Raw genomic sequence first — 18889 nt, forward strand, 5'->3', positions numbered from 1 at the left:
TTTAGTGGACATATCTGGAATTACCTTTTAACCTTAAAGCTAAATGTAAATCAATACAATAAATGTTTAGCTATAGTGTCAGCATTAAATGTGAATTCAAGAAAGAAAGGAAGGAAGGAAAAGAGAGGACAGAAGGAAGAGAGGGAGGGAGGAGGGAGGGAGAAGGGAAGAAGGAGGAGGGAGGGAGGGAGGAGGAGGAGGGAGAAGGAGGGAGGAGGGAGGGAGAAGGAGGGAGGAGGGAAGGATGAGGGAGGGAGGAGGGAGGGAGAAGGAGGGAGGGAGAAGGAGGAGGAAAGGAGGAGGGAGGGAGGAGGAGGGAGAAGGAGGAAGGGAGGGAGGAGGAGGGAGGGAGGAGGGGGGAGGGAGGAGGAGAGAAGGAGAGAGGGAGGAGGGAGGGAGGGAGGGAGGAGGGAGAGAGGGAGGAGGGAGGGAGAAGAGAGCACAGTTGCCAAGTACTGAATTACCTAAATAAGAGAAAGCTGAATATATGTGTGTATTTAAAGTTGTGTGGAATGTGTGAGTAGTGTGTATATATGGTGGTGTCTGTGAATGTGTGAGTGTGTATGTATAGAGTATGTGTGCTTATATGTAAGTGTGCATATATCAGTGTGGTGTGTGTGTGTGTGTGTAGCGTGGGTGTGTGATACGTTTGAGTGCATGTGTGGCTATGAGTTTGGGTGAGGGGTATAAAATGTACGCTTGTGCAAATGTGTGAGAAAATGCTAATTCTAGTGCCCCGCCTTGCTGGGGCTCAAACGCAGAGTTTATGTATTTCAGACAAACATCCTGCCACTGAGTTACACCAGCAACTTCATTTATAGGAACTAAAACTTAGTAAAAACAAGACATATTTCTCGGGCCTCATTGCAATGCTGTGGGCTAAACCAGTTACGCTGGCTTGAATGAGAATGCTCCACAGGCTCATATATTCGAATGCTTGGTCCCGGGTTGGTGGAACTGTTTAGGATTAGGAGGCGTGGCCTTGTTGGAAGAGGTGTGTCTCTGGGGGTGGGCTTTGAGGTTTCAGAAGTCAGTGTGCATACCCCCCACTCATTTGCCTCCTGCTTGTGGACTGGATATACGCTCTTAACTACTTCTTCAGTACCACACCTGCATGCTACATGCTACATGCTACATGCTGACATGCTCTCCACCATGATGGTCATGGACTCACCCTCTGAAACTGTAAGCCAAATAAACTCTCTCTTGTATTGCCTTGGTTAGGGTGTCTCTTCACAGCAATACAACAGTAACTGAGACATTAAGTTGATGGGATAAGTTATTCTGTAAGTATGTTTCTCATACTGGTTAATGAGTAAAGCACTGATGGCCAATAGGAAAGGAAGATAGGAGGGACTAGGAGACAAGGAGGAAAGAGGAAGTAGTAAGGAGGAATCAAGATGGAGAGTCTGGAGAGAGCAGGATGTCAGCCGGCTCTCCGGTAAGATGAAGCACGTGGAAATACGTACATTAACAGAAATGGGTTAATAATTAAGGCAGAGGTAGCCTATAGAAACGAGTGCCTGGCCAACAGCATTATATCAAATACAGAGTCTCGGTGTATTATTTGGGGCTGGCGCGGCGGCGGGACAAGACCAGCGGCGGGAGGAAAAACCTTACTCCTTACATTAAGTAACTCAGATATTCACCTCTGTTTCTACCCAGCCACAGTATAAGCTGTGGTAGCGAATGGCAGTGATTCCCATACACAAATGCCACCAATAGCTGGCCGCTGGTTTCTGGGACAGCTTGGTCCGTCACCTCTCCCCATCCACATTCTGTTTGTTTGCATCCTCGTCCTTCCCTCCAGGCAGAGGTTTCCTGATTTCCTCCCCTGCCATCCCCTCCCAAATCCATCCCGCCCAACAGCACATCCCTGAAACCAAGGAGGTCTTCTAAAACACACAACCAATAATGTTGCTGCCCCACCTTTTTAAAGGGATCCCCAGTTAACCACGGCACATTTCCCACGCTCATCCTGCCTCTTCCTCCAGCCGCCTCCCACATCACCCACTCTAGTCTCACAAACAGCATGCACTCTCTCTCCCCACACCCACAGTTGTTCCATAACTCATCTGCAAGAGCTCCATCGCCTCTGCAGCAGCCGCTGGGTTCCCTCTTGTCTTCCCCAGCCCCCGACAGTTGTGACTCTGTATGTCCTGAACTGTTCTTCAGTCCAGCCTGCACCCTGGATTCCTAGTGGCTCCTGCTAATGCCCCTCCCCCAGCAGAAGGGTCTTTATTTATCCTCGCGTTACCAGAGCCTGGAATGTGCCAGGCTCAGCAAGCACAATGAATAAAGAACGGAGCGGAGCGTCATTCTAATCTTCCTGAATTTGTGCCATCAGAAGGGAGATCGTTTAAAATCTCGTAAGTTTAAATCCTTTAGAAACCTGATTGCAGGCTATTTGTACTGATTTAACATTGACATCAAGCTAGCTTCTTTTCATTGTGAGCTAATTTTAATTAACCTATTTAATTAATCAGACTATGCAAACGGTGGATGTTTAATGTTTATTTTTTGAATAACTTTTCCCCAGACCCCAGAGAGGTGGCAGGCTGCCTCTCTTTCATTGCAGTGCCTCATAGCTAACAGGGTGCTTGACATGTGTTCGCTGGTTATGTTAACTGTTAGAAAATGATGCTCATCCCCACAGGACATGCAGGAATCCAAGACACCCTGCTTCCTCCACACAATGGGTCAGGTCTACTTACTTTCCTTCACGGCCCCCAACAGAAGAACATTCTCGTTCAGGTCAGGAGAACATTCTCCTAGGTCCCCACTGAGTCAAGGGACAGTGACAATCCCCAGGAGATGTGATGAGCAAAGGAAAAAGTAAAGGGTCGACCAGATGTTCCTGGCCTGCTGTTTTGCACAGAACTCACCACAGCTCCTTTTCAAAATGCCTTGGCTTAACTGTCAACTTGATGAGAAGGAGGGTTACTAAGGGAACACATCTCCAGACATGCCTGTGAGGGAGGCTCTAGATCAGGTTAACTGACAAAGGAAGGCCTACTCTAACTATGGGCAGCACCGTAACATGAGCGAGGACCCAGACTGAATGAATTAGGACGCGAGCTGAGCAGCAGCAGCCGTGCCCTTTGCCTCATAAGCAGTGGCTCAAGCTTCAGTGTCCATGTGCCCCCAGCATGAGGGATAGAATCCCTGACTCAGGGTTCCCCAAAACACACAGCATCCTGAGACTCATACAGCCCAAAGATGGCCTTCACCTGGTGGTTCTTCAAGTGTCTGCTCTAACAAACCAGCCCTTCACTGACCCTGGACATTGTCATCCAACAAGCTCTAGAGACCACTTTGCAAACAGACACCTAACTGGTCACCTGACCACTCATCCACTGTTGTGCAAACCTGGGGATCAGAGAGTGACATACTCACAGAGATGTGAGGGCCTGGGGGCATGAGGGTGACATCCTCACACAGATGTGAGGGCCTGGGATCTGAGGATGACATCCTCACACAGATGTGAGGGCCTGGGGATCTGAGGGTGACATTCTCACACAGATGTGAGGGCCGGGATCTTCAGGTGACATTCACATGTAAAGGCTATGAGGGCCTGTGCCTGGACTCTCCTCTCAAGACCTACGAGCCTTGGATGCCTGTGCATCTACTTCGTCACCCACTGTGCTCACTGCCATGGGTAGAGCTGCTCCTGCCCTTGCCTATCCTGATCACGGCCACCCACACTCGCTTCTTTTGCCTTTTCCCTCCATTTATCTCTTCGCCTTCTGGCGTTTTCCACTCAGACACTGACCTTTGCATTGACAGTCAGAGGATAAGTGATACCCTTGCTTTCCTCAACCAAACATAAATCCATAATTAATTCACTGATGCGGCAAAAACCATGAGATTCTATCCTAGGTGACTAAGACTATGAACAAGCAGTAGACAAAATTAAACAGAATATAGATACGAGACCAGCAGTATCTGTTGCTTTGACGAACAAAGCAACACAGGCTTCAGATCTGCACAGAGAAACCGTGTCTCCAAAAACAAACAGCAGCAGAAGTGGGAAAGGCAGAGAATTGCATGTTGCGCCAGATACTCTGTAGGGAAGCAGACAGGGCAGTGACAGGGCAGACCCAGTCAGGAAGTGAGAGCACAATCGGAAGGGGAAGTGGTGACTGCAGCCCTAACCCTGAGCAAAGGAAACCCGGGGATGACAGGGGCCTGGCTGGACAGAGGGAGTGCGGAACGCGAGGTCAGAGCAGAAGTGTGGGCTCAGGCCACAGGGTTAGCAAGTCTGAGGCCTTAACTTTTACTCTCAGGGATGCAGGAAGCCCCAGCCTCCCCACCAGCATCTCTAAAGGATGATCGATCATGGCTGCTGCGCCCAGCACAGAAAGCAAGAGGAGAACCCAGAATGATCCAGCAGCCTCCAGGGGAGGACAAGCTGCCTGGAGTCTCAGCCTCCAGGGGAGGACAAGCTGCCTGGAGTCTCAGCCTCCAGGGGAGGACAAGCTGCCTGGAGTCTCAGCCTCCAGGGGAGGACAAGCTGCCTGGAGTCTCAGCCTCCAGGGGAGCTGCCTGGAGTCTGGTATAGTGGTGTAGAGCTGGATCCACAGGCTTCCCTGGCAGGAGGAGGTGTAGAGCATGAAAAAAAAGAGTCAGAGGACAGACTTAGGAGACTACCCTCTCTGAGGGGCAGATGGGAGGGGTGAAGGGTGGGAGGAGCCCGAGGAGAGGGGGGAGGGGGAACTGGGATCTGAAAGTAAAACATAAATTAATTTTTAAAACTTCTCAAAAGTTAAATAAAAGAAGAGTCAGACATGACTAAAAATTTATCTTTGGAGACTGGACATCTCGGATAAAATCTTTCCTTGTAACAGTCCTCGTTAAGTGCATGTCTCCTGACTGCAGTTCAAATGTCCACAGACCAGTCTAGACTGGTGACCTGCAGAGGCCATTCCCACTGACCACGCCCTCTCTTGCATGCTTTGGGGTAATTTCCTCTTACCACCTCAGTGGTTTTCAGGAGGGAACGGTGTATGAGGAGGAGGTGAATTCACAGCCCGTGCTGTGCATCCAGCCGTGGCATTGAACTCACTCTGATCGTGTTGGCTTTATTTCCAGCTCTGACAAATGTGCACAGCTGTGTATTTCCAAACAGAATGGGAACTGAGTGAACATAACCTACCAGCTCTTCTACTGTGGCAGGACCTTTCGATCTCAGACGAAGAGTCCCTCTGCAAGTGCCGATTTTATCTGTGGACGTCTTCCCAGCTTTTGACCTTGGTCCTATTTCTGTAAAAAAAAACAAAAAAAATGTGAGTAGGAGAGGTGTGAGCTCAGAAAGAATTCTAACGGACTGTGTGAAAGTGGGAACAATATGCAGTTACGGCAGATTTGATAAAGAATGTGCCTCCTGCAGGATTACCTAAAACCCAACAGGCCCGCCTGGCTGCCATTATTCTCGTATGTAGACAATTGGGTCTGCAAAACAGAAGCATACAGGCAAGAGAGTCTGGAAGCTTTCGGAAAGGAACAATAGGGGTTGGCTTCCTTCTCAGAGCGAAAAAAGTGTGAGTGGCCAAAAAGCACCCAGGAAATCTCATCTGGCCTTCGCCTTGGTCTTAGAGTTGAGAAAGAAGGTCTGAGGAGACATGTAGCTCTGTAACTTGATGCTTTGTAGATGAAATTCCACGTACCACACGGAATGCCCTATGAAGCCTCTTATCAACCCCATTTTATAAATACGTGAGTTAAAGCCAGTGCAGCCGAGATTCAAAACCAAGTCTTGACAGGCATGGTGGTCGCTCATGATTAACCAATCTCAGCACTTCAAAGTCTGAGGCAGGGGGATCACTAAAATGGTGTCATATGATCCCAGACTCTTCATTCTTTAGTCAACAACGCTGCAGTACCACACCAACCAGAAGAAGGAATTCAACCAAAGGGAGAGCTCAGGAAGAAAAACACGTCGGACAGTTCCAAAGGAGGCTCCCGTGTTCACCAGCACTCACCTGAGAGAGGCCAGCCTGCCTGGCCTGCCTTTGCCTGCACTTTATTTTGTTTATTTGTAATGGGCACAGAGTGGCTTTGCAGAGCACTAATCCTAAGCAGTAACTCAGCCAAAGGAAGGGCAAGGAGGGCAACTGGAAGGGGTGTGCCCCATCTAGACCTCTCCAATAACATGCCTTGCCCTTCAGGAACATGGGCTCTGTTAGCCAGAGAAAATGGATATTCGCAGGTTTGCATGAATTTCCTGATTTTTTTTTTTTCAGCTTAAACCCAACCCTTTAAAAATAACACACTGGCAAAAATAAAAACAAAATCAGAGACTAAGTAAGTACAGGCTACCAATCCATAACCTCTATGAATGTGCCCAAGCCCCTTTGGCTGGGGCCTCTCTGCAGCTACAGCTTAAGGCAAGGTCCAGGGTCTCTAGCACCAGGGAGCAGCTGGGCTCGCACTATGACAGTGAGAGCCTGCAGAACAGGATGCAGGATGCAGCAGCTACAGAGGTCTGTGCAAGTAGCAGAGGTTCGGGCATCATAGGTACATGGGGACGCGTTCTTGATAAGAACCCTAGACTGGTTCCCATCTTCTGCCAAGTTTTTTGTTTTGTTTTGTTTTCTCTTGCTGGGAATCTAGGGCAATGTGATTAAGAATCTTACCCGTGCATTTTAATCTGAATTTAGGGACAGAATTTCCAAAACACAAGTTTTCCTCTGAAAGTTACCATAGGATGGATAGACAGGGTCCCCGGGAGAAAGGAAGCCATAAATGGTGGTGAAATGGTGCCCAAATGCTAGTCGGTGACTGAGCAACTTTCCAGAGCACTGATGCTTCACCTTTGAGCTGACCGCCAGCACTGGCCTTGCTACATGTCCCTGGGGAAGAAAGAATTCTCAGCTGCTCAGAGCACAGTTCCAAAACGAGGACCCAATGAGAAGGAATAGGTCAGTCTGTCTTCAGCACTGGCCAGAAATTCCAGTGTTCCATGGGTCACGTCCCCAAAGCAGGAGAGTCAGGTGTTATAGAATATTGCTTTAGCCAGGCAAAGGTGTGTTACACTGTCTGTGCTGTGGAATATTATGTTAACTATGTTTCTTCTGCCTTTGGAAACTATGTAAAGATGTGTTACATTTGTTTATGCTGCATTTGTTTAATTATCTAAAGATGCTGCTGTTTCACCTTGCCTGAGTGATAAAAAGCTAAACAGGAAATAACTAGGCAAGAGAGGGATAGGTGGGGATGGCAGGTAGAGAGAGTAAGTAGGAGGAGAAATCTAGGTGAGAGGGAGGGAGAGAGGGAGGGAGGGAGGGCAAGGGAGGAGGGAGGAAAAGAAGAGAGAAAGAGAGGGACACACCTAGGGTCAGAAGCCGGGCAGCCACCAGAAGTGATGGAAGAAGATATGAAGAAAGAGAGGGAGAGGGAGAGAGAGAGGGGGGGGGGAAAGTATAGATAAAAAGACACAGATTAAAATAAGAGCTAAACTAAGGCCAAGCATTCAAAACTAACTATAGTTCCCAGTGTCATGATTTGGGACAGGTATACCACTGAACGTTTGCAAAGCTAAGGACTCGGACGCTGGAGCGTGTAGCTTAGGAAAGGCGTGATCAGTCTTCTGTGAATTCAGCTGGCCTCTGTAGGTACCTGTGACAAGTGGCTTTCATTGTCAAGTTAACACAGTCCCAAAAGGGAAGTCTCAGTGAGGGGATGTCTCATCACGCTGGCCCTGTCCATGTCCGTGGGGCACTGTCATGAGCACGTTGATTGATTCAAGAAGACCAATCCTAAAAGTCGGCAGCATCGCCCTGAGTGCAGGTCCTGGATTCTAAACTGAGCTGAGATGTAAACATGTGCGTGTTCCTTCTCTCTGCTCTCAACTGTAGACAAGAAACAACTGTTTTCAGGTCCTGTTGCCATGACTGCCCTGCTACTACAGACTGGAGCCTGGAACTGTGAGCTAAAATAAATATTTTGCCCACTTTCTGCCAGGATGTTTTATCACAGCAACAGAAATGAGCCTCAACTGAGTCTCCAGCTCAACTTTTATCTTACTCTTTGCCACAACAGCAGAACCTGGAAGGGGAAACTGTTAAAATAGAAGTGTGTATAGTATTAATGAATTACTTTTACTGCTGCAGAAAGTGAGCAAAAAATACAAGTTTCCCATATACTCCCTTTCCCCCACAGACCACCACCCCATGATCAGCACACGCACACACACACACACACACACGCACACACACACACACGCACACACACACACACACACACACACACACACACTCACCAGAGCAGGGACACTCATTGACTCTCCCCATCACCCAGAGTTCATGGCTGACACTCCGGCTCACTCTTAGTGTTCTGTTTGTCTGGGAATCTGCTTAATGACACACTCCCATCACTGAGGCTCATGCAGAATATTGTCACTGACCCCAAACCTCCTTACCAAAGAGTTAATCTTTATCATCACCTTTCTTGTATGGCTTTAGTTTTAGTGTTTGGTTTGGGGTTTTATTTGTTTTTGGTTTTGTTTGTTTTGGTTTGGCTTTTTGATGGTTTGATTTGGATTGGTTTGGTTTGAGGTTTGGTTTGGTTTGGCTTGGATTGATTTGGTTTGGTTTGGGTTTTTGATGGTTTGATTTGGACTGATTTGGTTTGGTTTGGTTTTTTTGATGGTTTAGTTTAGTTTGGTTTGGCTTGGCTTGGTTTTTTTGACAGAGTCTTTCCCTTGGATTGTGTCACATCCAAACAAACCACTTGGAGGCAGCAAAGCAGAAGTTAAGCACTAAACTGACTGAGGCCACCTTCAGATGCCATCACCCAGGCTTTTCAGACTAGAGGAGGCTTCTGGGGACAAAAGGCAGCTTGTCCCTGCATGAAAACAGGCAGGATGATCCTGCTCGCTCAGGCTGAGGTGGAGGAGGAGACAGGCTTAGTGTCTGGGGAATGTTCTAAAGATTCTGAGAGTTGATAATCTGGCCTAATTTGGGGATAGCCTATCTGAGCATGTCTGGGCAGCCAGGCCAAGCCTTAAACCTGTCATTTCACAGGAATGGGTGGACACAAGCCCTCTCTCTGGGATGAGTTAGGAGAAGATGTAGTTCAGACTGTAGACTATGGTAACCAGCCCCAACCTGTGAAACCACTACTGTCACTCATGAGCCCCACCCCCAGGAGGTGCGCGAACGCCCTGCCTCAGGCGGCCTGCCTCAGGCGCCACTCCAGAGACCAGGCTGCTTGTGCACTCAGGCTTCGTGTGCCAAGAGACAGCTGCATTCCTACCCAAGCCTTCTCGGGCCGTTATATCTTTCAGTCTAATTATGTGGTTTAATTTTAAAAACCATGAGCTGATGACTTGGGGAGCTATAATTACCATGAAAATTAGGTTGAGTCCTCTGAACCAACGTAAGAGCTGAGGAGCAGGGTTGTGGCCAGCATGGGCCCAGGGAGATTAGGAAAAGAATTTTAACAGCCATGGCTTCACATATCTGACTTTTTTATTTTTTTCTGTTTAATGAACGAACTCAGGTGTGTTCATTAACATTGTGATCATATAAGAAAAGTTTCTGGTTAGGTGTGGCAGTTACACCCCGGAGACAGAGGTAGGGACATCAGGAGTTCAAGGCCAGGCTGGGCTTCCTGGAAGAAAGGAGCTGAACAACCGAGCAGGGGGGATTTCCTACAGTTCTGGTCTGTGTGGTCAACCCAAAAGGAGGAAGGCCTTTTAGGAGCCGAAGGACAAAGGTGGTGGCCATGTGAGCCTGATGGCCTGAGTCCAATCCCCAGAACGAAGTTGCCCTCTGACCCCCACATAAGTGCCGTGGCACACGGATGCCACATGCACACACTAACAATAATGGTGGTGATGGATAAAGATAACTAACTTTTAGGGCCTTTTCGATAAAGGACAGTAAAATGACATATATTTTTACGTCTCAAATTGAAATGCAACATTTATACAGCCATGGATTGCTTTAGTAACTATTTGGCTGACATTTTTAAAATGTATTCATTCTTTTACATTTCATTTTACATTCCAACCACAGTTGTCCCTCCCACCCCTCCTCCAATCCCCACCCCTCCCCCAGTCCACCCCCAGTCCACCCCCAGCCCATTCCTCCTCACAGGCAAGGGCTCCCATAAGGAGTCAACAGAGTCTAGCACAAAGGTTGGGCAGAGCCAAGTCCCTCTCCCATGCATTAAGGCTGAGCATGGCATCCCACCATAGGGAACGGGCTCCAACAAGCTGACATTTTAAGGCCCAAAGCACCCAGTCTCCGCTGTATGGTAGGAAAATGGGGAAATGATCCAAGCAGAGATCTCCAGACCCACCCAAGGCCAGAAAGTTAACCTCAGGGAAATTAGTACGGACAAAATTAATTCAAAAGTACTGCTTTCACAAGGAACACGTATGTAACATGACATAGATCCTCCTGTTTCTGCACGGCACAGGGGCCTTAACCTGGAGCATTATGCCACACTTGAGGACAGGAGCTCAGCAGGGGGTAGGCACAAAGGGACACAGCTCTACCCAGCAATTGCTCAGGGGTCGGGGTAGTCCAGAGTGGGAGAGCTAAGGGCACCTACCCGCCCGGCACAGCCTGAGGTCCAAGCGTGCCCAGAGGAAGATGCGGGATGCTTACATTACAGAAGCCAGGAGGGAAGGCAGAAAGGGGTCAGTCTTACAGACACACAAGAAGCCCCAGAGAACATCTAGAAACAGCCTTAGAGGGCCACATCACTAGAAACAGCTTAGAGGGCCACATCACTAGAAACAGCCTTAGAAGGCCACATCACTAGAAACAGCTTAGAGGGCCACATCATAGGTGACTGGAAGCCGCGTTTGTAAAGGAGGTGAAGGGGGGGATCTATTTTGGTGACACAACAGAAATTAATCTCTTGCACCTCAAAACTGTGACATGGGATTGTTTTGATATTTCTCATTAGATTTCAGTTGAAAGTGTGGGCTTATTTAATTTTTCTAACTTCTCAAAAATACATGATCTGGCCTTTTAACCTTGCCTCCTCTCTCTCTCTCTCTCTCTCTCTCTCTCTCTCTCTCTCTTTCCCTCTCTCCTCTCTCTCTCTCTCTCTCACCATCCCCCCCTCTCTGAGACAGATTTTCACTCAGTAGCTCAGGGTGGCCTGGAACCCATCATACAGCATGAGTTTGCTCCTCTTGCCTCCAGAACTGGAATTACCGATATGAGCCTCCATGCGCCACTGATCCAGCCTTTTAGGAGCCCTGTGGGCACTTTCTGCTGAGACCTGATTGCCTCCACCTTCACACTTGGTTCTCAACATGGTTCATAGGTTTCATAGCTCACCACACCTGTGCTCCTCAGCCCATGCTCACGCCTGTGATCCACAGCCCATGCTCACGCCTGTGCTCCTCAGCCCATGCTCACGCCTGTGATCCACAGCCCAAGCTCACGCCTGTGATCCACAGCCCATGCTCACGCCTGTGACCCACAGCCCATGCTCACGCCTGTGATCCACAGCCCAAGCTCACGCCTGTGATCCACAGCCCATGCTCACGCCTGTGACCCACAGCCCATGCTCACGCCTGTGATCCACAGCCCGTGCTCACGCCTGTGACCCACAGCCCATGCTCACGCCTGTGACCCACAGCCCATGCTCACGCCTGTGATCCACAGCCCAAGCTCACGCCTGTGATCCACAGCCCATGCTCACGCCTGTGACCCACAGCCCATGCTCACGCCTGTGACCCACAGCCCGTGCTCACGCCTGTGATCCACAGCCCATGCTCACGCCTGTGATCCACAGCCCATGCTCATGCCTGTGCTCCACAGCCCATGCTCACGCCTGTGATCCACAGCCCGTGCTCACGCCTGTGCTCCTCAGCCCATGCTCACGCCTGTGATCCACAGCCCATGCTCACGCCTGTGCTCCACATGTAGTGGGTAGAAGCATAGACTTTAGACACCTGAGTTAGTATCCTCAGACCTTCCATCTACAACTTGAGAAAGCTCCTGTCTGTAAGCAGAAGGTATCCACAGCACTAAGCAGGCGCCCAGGGGACTAAGGCAGAGAGGGCTGGGCCTGGCAGCCCTCTCCTATTAGCAAACTGTTGCTGCCACCACACAAAGGCTTTTGAGAAAGAGAGACATCTGCTCCTGGCTCCCTCAGAACAAAGTTGCTCACATTCTCTCTGAAAATGAGAAAACAAAACTAAACAAGGCCCTCCCGGGGGGGGGGGAGCACATGCCTTAAACCCTAGCACTTGGGAGACAAAGGCAGGCCCGTCTTTGTGAGTTTGAGGCTAGCCTGGCCTACAGAGTGAGTTCCAGGACAGCCAGAGCTACACAGAGAAAGCCTGTCTCAAAACAAAACAGAGAAACCTGCAAAGGTCCCTCTTCATAAAATCAAAAAGTTGTCACTTCAGACACCAGGAACACAGGCCTTCCCTCCCCTTTCTCTCTGTCTGTCTGTCTGTCTCATGGCTCTGTGTCTTAATTAGCATATATTTTACCCTCTCTCAAATACAGTTATATAATGTCTCCCTTCAGTTCAGAATAAGTGAACAGCAGATGCGCCGCCCCCAGGAAGCCACCCAGACCCCAAAGGACACAGATTTAAGCCCCGCCCTCACTGACACTCCGCCTTCAGTCTGTCTCGATGGAAGCCTTAACGGGGCCCGTGGAGAGCCAGGACTCTGGTCTTGGTGTCCTCTGTCCCACAAAGGGAAACACAGCGCCCCCAAGCGCCCCGCAGGCCCTCAGCTGGCTGACCAACCCGGGTATTCCTGCCCCTTCCATCTTAAGCTGCACAACAGGGGCAGAAAGGTGCAGGGCGGGTAGTTCCCTGGCCCTTCAGGCAGAGCTGCACAATAGCCCCAGCGCCGCAGGGTGCTGCTGCCTCGGGATCCTCAGAACTGACCTAGTCTCTGGGACTGGTAATTAATAACCAGATTAACCAGGAGCAGATCCGACCATCGGTTTATTCCGTGCATATCAGCCCCTTGAGGACTGACTGAGAAATGACGCTGTCGTTATTTTACAGATTTGTAAGAACAAGTGCTGTTGTTTGAAAGTCTATGTTCCTTTTTCTCTCAAACGTTTAGTTTTATTTTTAATTATACGGATATGTGGCCGAGTGGGAAGGGTAAGTGCACATGAGAGCAGGTGCCTTCCCAGGTCAGAACCGGGCACTGGATCCTCCAGAATGGGACCGGAGTTACAGGTTGTTGTGAATGGCCTGGTGTGGGTGCTGGGAACTGAACTCTTAACTGCTGAGCCACTTCTCCAGCCCGCCAATCCACGTTCTCAACACCTTAATCTGCAGCTGGTAGAGGCCCAACGGGGCTCCTGGGCTTCATGTTCAAGGGCCAGCATCTTCCTTTTAAAAGTCATATGCAAGCTGAGACCCAGCCATCAAGGGTAATGATGGTGAGACCACAGCCAAGGGCAGGCAGAGAGAGAGGGAGAGAGAGAGAGGGAGGGAGGGAGGAGGGGGCGGGGGCAGAAGAGAAAGTGTTCCAGGCAAAGTAAAAGAGCCAGAAGCAGGAGGGGAGAGTTTCCTTGTCCTTCCCAACTGGGAGACTGGCTTTCAAAGTCTAACCTTCCTGGGCGTGGTTCATCTGAAATTTCCCTCCTGCTGGATACCTGAGCTGCCTGAGATCCCTGGCAGCAGATCAAAGGGCTGGGCATGAAGGGCGTTCCCTTAGGTCAAGGCTCTAACTCGGAGCTAGCAATCACCCATGCATGTGTGTTTTAGGCATACCATGTTTTTCCTGTTTTGTGTTTTTGTTGTTGTTGTTGTTGTTTTTAATTAGTTGACAACATTTTGGTTGTTGATTTGTTTGTTTGTTTGTTTTCTACATGATCTCACATAGTCCAGGCTGGCCTTGAACTCCCTAGGCAGTCAAAGGTGATCTTAAACTGCTGACCCTCCTGCATTCACCACCCACATGGTGGGATTACAGGTTGCAGATTTTTAAAGTCCTGGTTCATGTACTACTGGGGATCAAGCCCAAGGCTTCGGGCACTAGACAAATACTCTACCACTGTGTGGGGGGGGGGGGGGGAGGGTGTTTAAGGGGAAAGGGCATACTAAATGTGTAACTCAGGGTAGTCTTAAACCCACAGAAATCTGCCTTCCTCTGCCTCTTGAATGCTGGGGTCAAAGGCGTGCGTGCACCACCACACGTTTTGTTTTTAATGAAGGTTTACAACATGCTTAAAGAGTCTCTATGTTGGTAACTAGCTGGCTCTTAGAATTCACTTAGAATTCATCTCAAACACCGGCCACACCACAGAAAAGCCAGCCTGGCCATTCATTCATCTTCTCCCACAGAGTAATTGTGACCAATGTCAAACCCATCCCCAGCCAGATATTAGAAGGCCGGAATGAGTCTACTGCATGAAAACGTTAGTGAGGACGCCATTTCGTCCTTGTAAGCACTTTAAACCTTAAACAAAACAGTATGTGTGTCAACGACATATAAATCACAATGCGTCTGACACTGAAGTCCCCTGACTTTTCCCAGGGCTGCCCCCTTTCTTTTTTGCCTGGCAGGACGGAAATCTTGGGAGGAAGGTTGACTTGTGGACTTCCCTCCCCCTGGCCAAGGCATCGGCTCTGTCCTAACAGTGATGCTTTCTCCCAAGAATTCCCACTTTAGATCATAGACCTGAGCACTTACCATTTCCTCTCTAGCAAACTGCTGGAAAAACGCGTCCCATAGCATCTCCTCTAGTCAGATACAGCAACATTTGTCTTTGTGACGTAACCCCCATAACTTCATTTTGTGTCAGTCCTAACTGCGGTATGCAATGGCTCGCCATCGGCCTCTGAGGCACACGCATGGTTCCATACATAGGAATTGCCAGAACGGGGCTGGAGAGGGAGCCCAGTGGTTAAAATCACTGGCTGCTCTCTCAAAGACTTCGGCTTGGTGCCTAGCACCCAGATATGGCAGCTCGTCTCCTTTAACCCCAGTTCTTGGAGATATGGACATCCTCTTCTCTCCTCCTCTAGCCTCAGGCACAAACATACATGCAGACTATACACAAGTCTTTTCAAAACGTATAAAAAGCAAACAAAAATAATTGCTGTGCAATAATCCTTTTGTACACTTTTGTCACTCGATTGGTTTAATAAAAAGCTAAACGGCCAGTCACTAGGCGGGAGGTATAGATAGGATGGCCAGGCACAGGAAGCACCCGGAAGGGGATGGGACGGGAGGAGTCGCCAGCCAGATGAAGGCCAAGCAGAAAGGACAGTACAGAGTAAAGGGAACAGAGCCACGAGACAAAAGGAAGGTTGACAAAAATGTAAGAGCTGGTTAGTAACAAGCCTAAGCCATTGGCTGAGCTTTTATAATGGATAAGAAGTCTCCATGCCGTGCGATGCTGTGGAAGCATCTGAACACACACAGTTAAACCTCGGAGCCAGCCAGGCTCGTCACTCCCTGTATTTTCACTCCACCCTTTGTGACTCAGTGCGTGATGAAACCACCCCAGGCCTCAGTTTACTTGTCTGGAAAATTCTAACTGGAATAACATGAGCACCGACTCATGCTAGTGCAGGACTAGACCTGCCAGCACTGGGTTAGGAAGCAGGTATAATTGGTTCTGTGAGACCCGTGGTGATGGAGCCACTAAGAAAAACCCCAATGCTGTGGCTCAGAGTCCTTAACCCTAAGGTACCTCACTCACACGCCCAATAAATGTCTGCTGTTACCATTGGTAGGATTAGAAGGTGCTTAGTATGTTTGCCTCTTTATGCAAACGCAAATGGTGACCCCTCCTCTCTGAGGCCCTGGACACTGCCCGCCTCCCTCTCTCTAACACCCTGGACACTGTCTGCCTCCCTCTCTCTGAGGCCCTGGACACTGCCCGCCTCCCTCTCTCTGAGGCCCTGGACACTGCCCGCCTCCCTCTCTCTGAGGCCCTGGACACTGCCCGCCTCCCTCTCTCTGAGGCCCTGGACACTGCCTGCCTCCCTCTCTCTAACACCCTGGACACCACCCGCCTCCCTCTCTCTGAGGCCCTGGGCAAACAGCTTTAAGTTTAGGGTGATTATAGGGAGCAAATGATTTCTTGCTTAAAAAGTACTTGCAAAAGAAGACTGGACAGATGGCCCAGTGGATAAGAGCACTTCAGTGAGAATCTCCAGCCCCTAGTAAGAAAGTCAGGCATGTCTGCACTCACCTCAAACCCCGGGGTTGGGGGAGGATTGGGGGAGCAGAGACAGGCAGCACATAGGAGCTCGCTGACCAGCTAGCCTCCCTGAAACTGTGAGCTTTGGGTTCAGTGAGAGAGCTTGTCCCAAGGTAATGAGACAAAGACACCATTGTCTTCTGGTCTCCATATGTATGCCACACCCACATACATGTCCCGCCCACACATGTGTTACCTCACTCCACACACACACACACACACACACACAGAGAGAGAGAGAGAGAGAGAGAGAGAGAGAGAGAGAGAGAGAGAGAGAGAGAGCGCTCCTACAAATGTGAATGGCAGCCATGATATATTGCTGGTTTCCACCATTTTGTCTGAGGTGAGACAATGCCGACTCGCCTGACCCTATATCCTGTAAGTCTTTCAAACTGCTAAAATTGCTCATTGCAGAAAAGGGTATACCGTCACAATGAGCCGAAGGTCCCTTGTCTGAAATGCTTAGTCTTTTGGTTATCAGGTTTTCAGATTTGGGGACATCCTGTGTATGATGGGATACCCCAAGAAGGAGTCAAGACTACACGTGAACTTCATTTGCGCCTCATATACCCCTAGCCCACAGCCTGGAGGCCATTGTGAACAATACTCTGATGTACCTGCGCTCCTTCTGTGGACCATCACATTGGCTTAGGTACGGAACTTTCCATTCTCAGTCAGGACAAGTGCTCAAACACTTTCAGTTAGGGAATATTTCTGATTTCTGATTTTCAGTAAGGGATGCTTAACCTGTGACAACAGCTGTCTCTGAAGAGTCTATGTTTTTTTTTTTTTTTAATGTATTTCATCCTCACAGCAGATTAATGTGATGAACTCTACTGACAGCTTCACTTTTTTTTTAACGGGAAGCCAAGATTGAGAAATTTACCTGTTATCACACACCTGCCAGAGCGACATACCTAAGTATTCCATTCCATCTCTTGTAACCCCTTTCATATTCCCCAGGGTGGTTTGTAGAGTCCAGGAGAATATACAGCAAACAACCAAAAGCATTTGTTTATATATATATATATATGGAGATAGATAGATAGATAGATAGACAGACAGACAGATAGATAGAGATAGAGATATATAACTAAGTCTAGCACAAATAGTAGAAAGCATTTTCTTAAGATCTGTGTGGTGGCTCACGCCTGTAATACCAGCCAGATAACTGCCTGTGGAAAATGAAGGACAGTCTGGTCTCCACGGTGAGACCGGAAGGAGAGGAGGGGAGGTGGGGAGAAGTCATTTTTCTAATGTTTGAAATGTTTAGGAAGTCATGTGACACTGAAGAACTAGTTTTCTGCCAAGGTGCCACAGGGCAGAGCATTTAGCAAGCTGACTCAGGACCATGACGTCCCCAGCTGCATGTGACTCAAAGGACAAACCACTCTCTTCGCATACTTAACATCCTATTCTGATGGGAACACATCACAGAACAGAAAGGAAGCCTCTAAAAACAGAATAGCAGACCTCCTACCAAATCTAAATACCCCCCAAAAATCTAACCCACAACTATCTTAAGAGGAAACCATTTCCGTTCAACGCCCTTTCTGGTAAACACAGGTCTCCTTCCGAGAGGCCCCTTGCACAAACGGTAAAAGTGACATATTGGGCAGATTCTCCAGAATAAATGAGTTAAGACTCATTTACAAAACTACATGGACCCAACAGTTATTTCCCTGCAGTTCAAAGGTCTCCTGGGAAAAGAACCAGTTGGTCTGGTCTGGTCTCAAGAGTCGTCTCCATGGAAAAGTGGGTTTTTACAGCCTAGGAAAAGTCGAACAGGGTTAAGTTCATTGTGAAAGTTATGTCCCTTTGCACTGGCACAAGGAGAAAGGAAATGAGCCAAGCCCTAAAAAAATATCTCTAGAGACATTCCAGCCAGCATTTGATAAACGCTGGAAGGCTGCCACGGTAAGGGCTTGAGAAAGAAAAACTGGACCAGACAGCAGGAGAAACCATGTCAGGTATGGGGAAAGCTGCACCTCACATTTCCAGCTGGGAAGCCCTGTAACCCAGAAGCTTCAAGTGCTGTGGTTTTGTGTGGCTCACCCTGAGAAACGGACACACGACAGTGCTCAATGAATACTATGAATATGCACAAGCATACAGAACTGAAACAGACATATGTCTGTAACAAATAAAACCTCCTCTGGGGCTGGGGATGTAGCGGGCTGGGAGAGGTTTGCCTTGTACCGGTGAGGGCTCCATTCCAGCACTGTGGACACAGGGTGCCTGCGAATTCAGATGTGACTCCCCGCTTGGAGGAGGATCAGAAGTTCAAGGCCACTGTGGTGGTCTGAATGAGAATGGCCCCCCACGGGCTCATAGATTTGAATGCTTGGTCATCAGTGAGTGACTCTACTTAGAAGCAAATTTAGGCTAGGAGGGGAGTCCTTATAGGTGTGGCCTCGTTGGAGTCACTGGGGGGCGGGCTTTGAGATTTCAAGAACAAATTATCCCTGCTGCTGCTCCTTCTCCAGCATCGTCTTCTCTTATGCTGCCGTGCATCTCACCATGATGATGACGAACTAACCCTCTCTAAGCCCCAGTACATCCGTCCTGTGTGAGGTACCATGACACTCTCGACTCTGCCCTATTTTGTGTTCTTCGCACCCTGGATGGTCCCACTAGTTAAAAAAAAGGAGAATGCACAGCGGACCAGCACGAAAGATCCCAAGGATACATTTTACAGTGGCCTTTATTCCCCAGGGCCAGCTCAGGAAAGC

At 48.9% G+C, this 18889-nt stretch overlaps 1 protein-coding gene across 1 annotated transcript in view; it reads right to left on the reverse strand.

Annotated features, from left to right (window-relative positions):
- Gipc2 (GIPC PDZ domain containing family member 2) overlaps nt 1–18889 on the reverse strand; it is a 71425-nt gene that overhangs the window by 13224 nt on the left and 39312 nt on the right. Inside the window, exon 4 of the mRNA XM_051195441.1 lies at nt 5156–5262. Coding sequence (XP_051051398.1) covers nt 5156–5262 — 107 coding nt within the window. The remainder of the gene's footprint in view (nt 1–5155; nt 5263–18889) is intronic.

This window comes from Phodopus roborovskii, unplaced genomic scaffold (assembly GCF_943737965.1).
Source record: "Phodopus roborovskii unplaced genomic scaffold, PHOROB, whole genome shotgun sequence".
Classification (NCBI taxonomy): domain Eukaryota; kingdom Metazoa; phylum Chordata; class Mammalia; order Rodentia; family Cricetidae; genus Phodopus; species Phodopus roborovskii.